Genomic DNA, 10607 nt, shown 5'->3' with positions numbered 1-10607 from the left:
CCGACCCGTATACTGCTGACTCCCGGAGTCATGTCCCTTAACTTTCTGATTCACTCTTCTTAGTTCGTTTTCCTTTCCTTCCAGACTTGAACTACTAGTGCCTGGGAGACCGACCCCGTTACTGTGTCGGTCAGACTTGCTATTTTGCTTAAAATAGTTCTTTATTTCCTTGCTTCATGTAGTCTTCCTTTAACTTTTAATCTTCATGTTTTTATATCCGACCGACTGGGTGTCCTCCACTCCGGTCGTATTGATACTTGTCCTACAAACATATAGGAAATGGACTGCAAAAAAAAAAAGGAAAGTTTTAAGTGTGATAGTTGGTCCTCGAGCCGCGTAGAGTACCCAATGGGGAAGGCTTTTATTCGCACACTAAAGATTAGTGTCAAGTGGGTATGACCGACTTGGACGATCGGGCAGGACCGTAGCGGTCGGTCTGCCAAAATTTCAATTGGAAAAAATCTTTAAGTGATAATTTCCAAAGTCAGTAAGTGGTCTCAACCATAACGCCGACCGAGCAGGATTGTTGAAGTAGAGCTGAGACAGCTCAATTGAAAAAAGACCTCAAACGAACAGGTCGAAAAATCAATAGGTGACCTTAGTCACAACTCGACCGGTTAAAATCGTGCAGGTAGGCCCGGGATAACACTACCGGGCAAAACCTCAAACGAAAGAGCCGGGAAATAATCAAGTGAACTTAGTCACAACTCGACCGGTTAAAATCGTGCAGGTAGGGCCGGGATAACTCACCGGGCAAAACCTCAAACGAAAGAGCCGGGAAAAACGCTTGCTCCTTACTTCGGCCGACCGACCTCTTTTTTTTTTCTTTTTTTTTTTGGAGCGACGTAAAGCAATTCCGACCGGGGTCGGTGAATCTTACAACGATATTAGTAGGAAAATCTTCATTTAACCATCCGAGTACAAGTATGATGCTAGTCACCCTACACTACTTGTAGAATTGTATGAGGTGTTCGGAGTTCCACACCCGGTCAATCAGTTGACCGGAGAGAGTCTCTAATTTGTAGGTGCCGGGTTGGACTACTGCTGCGACTTTGTAGGGCCCTTCCCATTTCTTAGCAAATTTTCCTTGTTCGGTTGGTTTACTAGCTTCTCTCCGTCGGATTACCAAGTCGCCGACTTGAAAGTAACGTGGTTTCACCCGTCCGTCATGGTAAGTTTTGGCGGCCTTCTGGTACTCAATCATTCTTCGTGCCGCCATGTCTCTTTTCTCATCGATGAAGTTAAGCTCTGCACCTTGCAACTCGTCATTTTCCTCCGGCTGGTAATTCCTTTCCCGAGCAGTAGGGAGCCATACTTCAATCGGCACCCTTGCTTCGAATCCGTAGGCCAACGAGAAAGGTGTTTCGTTGGTTGCCCGTCGCGGAGTGGTTCGGTAGGTCCAAAGAACATACGGGAGCTCTTCTACCCAGCCTCGACCCGCACTTTGTAATTTCTTCTTCAGTCCGTCGAGGATCGTTCGGTTGGTGTTCTCCACTTGTCCGTTAGCTTGTGGGTATGCTACGGCCGCTCGGGTGTGCCTGATGCCTAGTTTAGCCATGAAGCTTTTGAACGGCTGACTATCAAATTGCGTCCCGTTGTCAGTGATTAGGTAGACCGGAACCCCGAACCGAGTGATTACCTTTTCCCAGAGAAACTTTTGGCACTGCTGCGAAGTGATGGTTGCTAATACTTCTGCTTCTACCCACTTGGTGAAATAATCAATGGCCACGATCACATATTTCTTCCGACCGGCTGCCATTGGGAATGCTCCGATCAAATCAACTCCCCATCTTGCAAAGGGTATTACCTCGCTGATCGGTTGGTAATATGTGGCTGGTCGACCGGGCAATCGGTGAAATTCTTGACAAGTAGCGCATCGCCGAACGTACTGTTCGCAATCCAAGTTGATTGAGGGCCAATAGTATCCTAGCAGGATGATTTTTTGCGCCAGCGTCCTTGGTCCTTGGTGAGCCGAACAAATGCCTTCATGAACTTCCTCAATCACAATCTTGGCCTCATCGTTGGTCAGACACCTCAAGAGCGGTCCGCCATACGACCGCTTGTAGAGTTTGCCATCGATCAATTGGAAGCGTGGTGCTCTCAGTCTGACTTTCTTCGCCCTGGTGGTGTCATCTGGTAAGGTGCCATTAGCAATGTAATTTTTCAAATCGTACATCCAATCTGGCTCGCTTATCTCAACCGGTCGGACCTCAATAACATCAATGCTCGGCGACCCGATCTCTTCAATTCGTGCGATCTTAGACACGTACTCAGGGGCCTCCTGTGTCAATTTGGACAACATGTCAACGTCTGTGTTCTCCGTTCTGGGCACCTGGATCAACTCATACTTGTCGAACTGTTGTAACAACTCCAGGGCAACGTCCTTGTATTGTATCATGCGTTCCTCCNTTTTTTTTTTTTTTTTTTTTTTTTTTTTGGAGCGACGTAAAGCAATTCCGACCGGGGTCGGTGAATCTTACAACGATATTAGTAGGAAAATCTTCATTTAACCATCCGAGTACAAGTATGATGCTAGTCACCCTACACTACTTGTAGAATTGTATGAGGTGTTCGGAGTTCCACACCCGGTCAATCAGTTGACCGGAGAGAGTCTCTAATTTGTAGGTGCCGGGTTGGACTACTGCTGCGACTTTGTAGGGCCCTTCCCATTTCTTAGCAAATTTTCCTTGTTCGGTTGGTTTACTAGCTTCTCTCCGTCGGATTACCAAGTCGCCGACTTGAAAGTAACGTGGTTTCACCCGTCCGTCATGGTAAGTTTTGGCGGCCTTCTGGTACTCAATCATTCTTCGTGCCGCCATGTCTCTTTTCTCATCGATGAAGTTAAGCTCTGCACCTTGCAACTCGTCATTTTCCTCCGGCTGGTAATTCCTTTCCCGAGCAGTAGGGAGCCATACTTCAATCGGCACCCTTGCTTCGAATCCGTAGGCCAACGAGAAAGGTGTTTCGTTGGTTGCCCGTCGCGGAGTGGTTCGGTAGGTCCAAAGAACATACGGGAGCTCTTCTACCCAGCCTCGACCCGCACTTTGTAATTTCTTCTTCAGTCCGTCGAGGATCGTTCGGTTGGTGTTCTCCACTTGTCCGTTAGCTTGTGGGTATGCTACGGCCGCTCGGGTGTGCCTGATGCCTAGTTTAGCCATGAAGCTTTTGAACGGCTGACTATCAAATTGCGTCCCGTTGTCAGTGATTAGGTAGACCGGAACCCCGAACCGAGTGATTACCTTTTCCCAGAGAAACTTTTGGCACTGCTGCGAAGTGATGGTTGCTAATACTTCTGCTTCTACCCACTTGGTGAAATAATCAATGGCCACGATCACATATTTCTTCCGACCGGCTGCCATTGGGAATGCTCCGATCAAATCAACTCCCCATCTTGCAAAGGGTATTACCTCGCTGATCGGTTGGTAATATGTGGCTGGTCGACCGGGCAATCGGTGAAATTCTTGACAAGTAGCGCATCGCCGAACGTACTGTTCGCAATCCAAGTTGATTGAGGGCCAATAGTATCCTAGCAGGATGATTTTTTGCGCCAGCGTCCTTGGTCCTTGGTGAGCCGAACAAATGCCTTCATGAACTTCCTCAATCACAATCTTGGCCTCATCGTTGGTCAGACACCTCAAGAGCGGTCCGCCATACGACCGCTTGTAGAGTTTGCCATCGATCAATTGGAAGCGTGGTGCTCTCAGTCTGACTTTCTTCGCCCTGGTGGTGTCATCTGGTAAGGTGCCATTAGCAATGTAATTTTTCAAATCGTACATCCAATCTGGCTCGCTTATCTCAACCGGTCGGACCTCAATAACATCAATGCTCGGCGACCCGATCTCTTCAATTCGTGCGATCTTAGACACGTACTCAGGGGCCTCCTGTGTCAATTTGGACAACATGTCAACGTCTGTGTTCTCCGTTCTGGGCACCTGGATCAACTCATACTTGTCGAACTGTTGTAACAACTCCAGGGCAACGTCCTTGTATTGTATCATGCGTTCCTCCTTCGCTTCGATCGTTCCAGATAGTTGACCGATCACCAACCGGGAATCCGACCGTAACCTCAGTCGGTCGGCCTTCATCTGCTGCCTAGCCAACCGTACTCCGCCTAAGAGTGCTTCATACTCTGCTTCGTTGTTGGTGGGTCGGAACTTAAAGATCAAAGCTTGATAAATTTTGAAACCTTCAGGAGATGTAAGCACGACTCCTCCGCCGCATCCTTTCTTGCTGGATGACCCGTCAGTAGAGGCTTCCCACCATGGTTCCTCCAAGGCGGTCGGGCGGTCGGGCTCCGGGTCCCGCGCGGTACACTCAACAATGAAGTCCGCCAACGCTTGAGCTTTGATGGCAGGGCGCGGCTTATACTCAATCGCAAACTGGGTAAGCATCATGGCCCATTTGATCAGCCGCCCCGACGACGTTGGATTTCTGAGAATCGTTCCAAGTGGTTGGTCGGTCAAAACTACAACCGGGTGGGCTTGAAAGTAGGTTGCAAGTTTCCTGGCGGTCACCCAGAGTGCAAATACGGTCTTCTCAAACTTGGTGTATCGCAACTCTGGTACTTGGAGAGCCTTACTGACATAATAGATCGGCTTCTGGACTCCCTTGGTTTCCTCCCGTACGAGCACTGAACTGACCGCCCGGTCAGAAACTGCCAAGTAGATAGAGAGTGTCTCATCTTTCTCCGGCTTGGACAAAACTGGTGATGAACTCAAGTAGGCCTTCAGGTCGTCGAACGCCGATTGACATGCTGGTGTCCATTCGAACCCATTAGACTTCTTCAGTATTTGAAAGAAAGGTAGAGATTTCTCAGCTGATTTAGACAGGAAACGACTGAGTGCTGCTAGTCGACCGGTCAGTCGTTGAACGTCTTTGACCGACCGGGGGGATTGCATCTCCATGATCGCTCTAACTTTCTCGGGGTTTGGCTCGATCCCCCGCCCCGTCATCATGAACCCTAAGAATTTTCCCGTCTGGACAGCAAAAGCACACTTACTTGGGTTCAAACGCAGGTTGAAAGTTTCCATCACCCGGAATGCTCGGGCCAGGTCGGTAGGATGAGTTTCTTTTGATCGGCTCTTGACGAGCATGTCGTCCACATACGCCTCCATTGTCGACCCGAGCAATCCTTTGAACAACTTGTTCACCATCCTCTGGTAGGTGGCTCCAGAGTTCCGTAGACCGAAAGCCATCACCACGTAGCAAAATACTCCTTCAGGGGTTATGAAAGCAGTCTTCTCTTCATCTTCTTTGCACATAAAAATTTGATGGTAGCCTTTGAAGGCGTCCATGAAACTTAGCAGCTCACATCCGGCCGTTTCATCAACCATCTGGTCAGGATTTGGTAGGGGATACGGATCCTTTGGACAGGCTCTGTTCAAATCAGTGTAGTCAACGCACATCCTCCATGTAGGTGGTTTAGGTGCAAGGACTACGTTAGCTAACCACTCCGGGTAGAGAACTTCTCGGATGTGCCCGACCGCCAAGAGGGTGGCGGTCTCCTTCTTCACGAACTCTCTTCTTTCACTTGATAGATGCCTCTTCTTCTGCTTAACCGGTTTGAAACCCGGCTGAATGGATAATCGGTGACATATAACCGACCGGTCGACAGGCTGAATGGATAATCGGTGACATATAACCGACCGGTCGACACCAAGCATGTCCTCCGGTCCCCAAGCGAAGATATTCTTGAACTTCTGCATGTCCTCCGGTCCCCAAGCGAAGATATTCTTGAACTTCTGTAAAACTTTGATAATGTAAGCGAAGATATTCTTGAACTTCTGTAAAACTTTGATAATGTCCTCCCTTAGACCGACCGGAAGGTTTCGACCGATCTTGACAACTCGCTCCGGCCGGCTAGGGTCGAGCATGATCTCCTCCATCTCTGAAGCTGGTTGCCTAGGGTCGAGCATGATCTCCTCCATCTCTGAAGCTGGTTGCGGAGGGTCGAGCATGATCTCCTCCATCTCTGAAGCTGGTTGCGGTTTCTCCTTATCTTCTCCTTGGATCTCTGAAGCTGGTTGCGGTTTCTCCTTATCTTCTCCTTGGTTCTCTGAAGCTGGTTGCGGTTTCTCCTTATCTTCTCCTTGGTCGACTTGTTGAGGTTGCGGTTTCTCCTTATCTTCTCCTTGGTCGACTTGTTGAGATATGGTGTGAATCCTCGCGTCCTCACGATCGGATTGCTTGACAGCCTGTACGTAGCACTGACGGGCAGCTCGCTGGTCTCCTCGAACCACTCCAATCCCGTTGGGCGTGTGAAATTTCATGCTCAAGTGGTTCATTGATATGATAGCGCCTGCTTGGGAGATGCCGGGTCGACCAAGTATTGCATTGTGAATACACTTCAACTTGACCACCACGAACTCCATGGTTGTCATCAAGACGTTCGGCTGGGCGCCTAACTCCACATTCAGACTGATCACTCCTTCTGCCTCTATGGAGTCGCCTGTGAAACCAGACAGCGGGGTCCGTATGGGGGTCAACTGGTCGGTCGACAGACCCAATCGGGTGAAGACGTCGAAGTACAAAATGTTTACTGAACTTCCCGTGTCAACTAGTATTCTCTGGACGTCCGTCCCATTGATGTCCATTGTGATGACGAGCGAGTCGCTGTTGGCTTCCCCGTGGATGGGAAGATCTTCGTCAGTGAAGAATATCGGCTCTACACGTTTCTTCTTCTCCCGGGGTTCCGAGTGGACCGACCCGACGTACAAATTTCTCGCCCATTGCTTTCTTTGGCGAGAAGAGTCTCCTCCTTCTGGTCCTCCATAGATAACATGAATAACTAGCTTCTTCCCGGCCGCCTTGTCGTCACTTGACCCGTGCGGACCGGGCGCCTTCTATTGCTCCTTCGGGTTCCTCTTCCAGACGTTCTTTTTGAACTTTCCTTTGTCTCGTTCGTCTCTCTTTACGAACTGCTCCAATTCTCCATTTTGAATGAGTTGCTCAATAACCAGACGTAGGGCGATGCACTCCGCTGTCTCATGACCCTTCGTTTTGTGAAAAGCACAGTATTTGTTCTTGTCTGGTCCTTCGGGTACCGGGTCGGGTGGATGGACCAGGTTGCATTGCTCGGCATATTGCAAGACTTCCACCAGGGGTTTGGTTAACGGAGTGAGTCGCGGTCCATCCTCCTGTCGGCCACGTTGCTTAAAACACTGTCGATCTCTCCTCGGGTCGTGACCTCTATCGCGACCGACCGGTNTCCGCATGGTGCCTGGCCCGGGTAATTGCCTCTTCGTAAGTTTTGGGGGGATGGACGACGAGGTCGTAGTAGAGCGGCCCAGAATGGAGCGACGTGAGGAGAGCTTGGATTGCTGCCTGGTCCTCCATTGGTTCGACCTGGTCGATCTCACGATCCCATTTGTGCAAGAAAGCAGACAAGGTCTCCCCCGGGTCCTGCTTGACTCCATTCAGATAGGTGTAAGGCTTCTTTTTCGATCTGCTGACCGCGAACCGCCTCACGAACTTGTCAGCTAGCTGGCTGAAGTTTCCAATCGACCGAGGTTCCAACTTTCTGAACCACTCGGCCGCTTTGCCTGCCAAAGTGGCGAAGAAAGCTCTGCATATGACTGCATCATTCACTCCCAACATCAACATGTTGCCATAGTACATGTCGATGTGTTCTTGAGGGTCGGACCGACCGATATAGGTCCGCATCATCGGGATCCTAAGATCTTGGGAGTAATGCGTGCTCATGACATCGTCGGTGAAGGGTGTGGCGATTAGTGGACTGGGCGGCTCTTTATCTATGCCGTTCTTTTCACGAAGTTCACGTTGTAAGTGGTCGATTCTCTCTTGCATCCTGGCCAACTGACGACGGGGACTATCCTCCCTGCTTGGACGTCGTTCTCTCCTGTCCGGTCGGTCACCCACCCGACTAGCCAGTCGTCCTGTCCTATCTTCCCCTCTGGATCGCGACGCGCTCCCAGTGCTGCTTCTCTCCGTTTCTTCAGTCCTCCGTGGTCTTTGCCTCGGTCGGTCATGGTCATCTTGAGCCCCCAATCGAGATCTAGCACTCTTCCGAATGCGATCGAAGGCACTCCTACGTTGAGCAGCATCAGGTTGACTATGATTTTGATGTTCTTCTTGGTCGAGTCTTCGCGATCGATCCGCTGACTGAATCTCTTCTGGATCACGATCTCGGGGTGGCAGTTGCGACTGCCTTTGGGAAGGTTGAGCTACCGGTTGCTGCTGTTCTACAACAGGAATTTGAGGGGTCACCATCACTTGAGGAGTTGGCGTCATGACATAGTACCCGGGAGTCCCAGGCCACGGTTGATACAGTTGAGCAAATCCTTGCGGTGGTGTTCCTTGAGCGGGGTTCCCTCCAAGCGCTCCTAGTGTTGGTTGCGGCATCTGACCAGTTGGGGGTAGCATAGCGTACGCGATCGGTATATGAAGATTTGGGTTGGTTGCGCCATTCGTCGGTAGTGAAATGGCGGGGTGGAAATTTGTGTTTCCAGCTGGCTGGTCCGGATTCTGACCGACTGATTGGGTGGTTCGTGCATCATGTCTTGCGTGGTTGGAGGTGAGCTCGTTCATCAAGCCCCTCGAACGGTCCAACTGTCGACGTAGATCATCCTCGGGGAGTGTTTCGGCCACATTGTCGGGGTGGTGTCCAACCTGACGGTTTGAGCCTTCCCTCTGCACGTAGCCCTGACTCCGACTCCTCCTGCTGGTGGCCATCTTAAACAAGCAAGGTGAAAAAGTTAACGGGACAGACAGAGTGTCTTGCTCGGGTCCCTACGGACGGCGCCAATGATAGCGTAAATGGAACCGGGGGTTACGATTACACTACGAATACGAATGTTTGTGAATAAGTGGGAGAGCGCTCGTAGGTCAGCCGGTAGGTCTACCGTAGGGCGACCGGGCAGTCCGAGGCTGAGTAATATCCCGATCGGTAAGTGATTACGAGCGGGCCGCTTGGTATAGCGCAGGCTGCTATTGTAGGGTGGTCAGGTTGCAATTACAGAGCGGGAATTACGAGCGAACGGTTACACGGGGTGTAGACCGTGATATAGATTGATGTTGTAGGGTGAGATTACAAGTAGTGCGTAGTAGTGGTTACAATCAGATGGAGATTATAAGTGAGGGGGAGACCCCTCCTATTTATACTAAATCAAGTCGGTCTACGCATTTAATGCACCAACTGCAAGTGGCTTGACGTGGCGTCTTCTTGTTGGCTTGGTCAGGCGGTCACTCTGCAGGCTACGCGTAGGTTGACTGGTCGAGGTTGTAGAGCCGCAAGTTGTCAATCGCCGGCCTGCAGGCGCAAGTTGGACTGCTTTACTTGTTGTGTAAGATAAGGTTTCAGCTTGAAGGTTGCGTCAGCTTGTTGACCGACCGGTCATACTACCGTAGACCGGTCATCCTACGGTAGACCGGTCGGGTGTGTTTCCGTCGGGGCGACTCCAAGGGTGATCCGAGAGCATTTTTGTCACAAGGCCTATCGATACGGGCGGTACGGTTGATCACAAGTGATTTATTCCGGTCGGGTTGATGGCTATGACGGACTGGTCGGGTGACTTCTTGTCGGAGTGGCTATACGGGTCAGTCCTTTGTGCGTATTTACCCATCAACAAGTTTTGTTCTTTAGGTGCACAAGTTTTATTCTTCAGGTGCATAAGTTTTGTTCTTCAGGTGTATAAGTTTTGTTCTTCATGTGCATAAGTTTTGTTATTCAGGTGCACAAATTTTGTTATTATGATAAATATGTTTTGTTCTTCAAGTGCACAAATGTTATACTACAAGTGCATAGAGTGATCTAAGTTTTAAAAAATATGGTGGCATTTTGGTTTTTTTTTTAAAAAAAAAAAAATTAAATTGCATAAGTTTTGTTCTTCAGGTGCAAACATTTTATTTGTTCTTCAGGTACATAAAGTTATTCAAGTACACAAGTTTTGTAATTCATGTGCATAAGTTTTGTTCTTTAAGTGCACAAGGTTTGTTCTTAAGGTACACAAGTTTTGCTCTTTATGTGCACAAGTTTTGTTCTTCAGTTGAATAAGTTTTGTTCTTCAGATGCATAAATTTTGTTCTTCAAGTGCACAAGTTTTGTTCTTCATGTGTACAAGGATTATTACAAGTGCAAATTTTTTTTTGAAAGAACGATTGATCTGGACATATCAACGACTTATATTTCAATTTTAACCAATTTTTTACTTAGGCACCTCTTTTCACCCTATATATATATATATATATATATATATATATGGGATAGGATTCCAATGAGATCACTTGTTTAGGTAAGATCGTGAGATTAGATCTTGTGCATCCATGTAATATTTTTTAATGGTCAAGATTGATTGACACACACACTCCGTTCGCACACATTTAATCACCGTTCGCACACACTTCAACTTGGAATCTTATCAATCTATACCATTAATATATTTTGAGATCAAATCTTGTATATCAATCTAAAAAATTTTAATGGTCTAGATTGTTTGATACACATACTCCGTTCGCACACATTTAATCACTGTTCACACACACTTAATCACCGTTTGCACACATTTTATCACCGTTCACACACACTTCAACTTAGAATTTTAACTCAATCTATACCATTAAATTATTACATGGATGCACAAGATCTCATC

At 48.5% G+C, this 10607-nt stretch overlaps 1 protein-coding gene across 1 annotated transcript; it reads right to left on the bottom strand.

The window, feature by feature from the left end:
• Positions 1–2546: 2546 nt before the first annotated feature.
• On the bottom strand, positions 2547–6593 carry LOC116024374. The gene has a single exon (XM_031265267.1). It carries the CDS (start codon positions 6591–6593, stop codon positions 2547–2549), a length of 4047 nt encoding a protein of 1348 aa, XP_031121127.1.
• Between the last annotated feature and the right edge of the window lie 4014 nt (positions 6594–10607).

The sequence above is a fragment of the Ipomoea triloba genome, chromosome 7 (genome assembly GCF_003576645.1).
Source record: "Ipomoea triloba cultivar NCNSP0323 chromosome 7, ASM357664v1".
Taxonomy (NCBI): domain Eukaryota; kingdom Viridiplantae; phylum Streptophyta; class Magnoliopsida; order Solanales; family Convolvulaceae; genus Ipomoea; species Ipomoea triloba.
The sequence above is the reverse complement of the archived record's forward strand: the minus strand, read 5'-3'. Positions and strand labels throughout refer to the sequence as shown.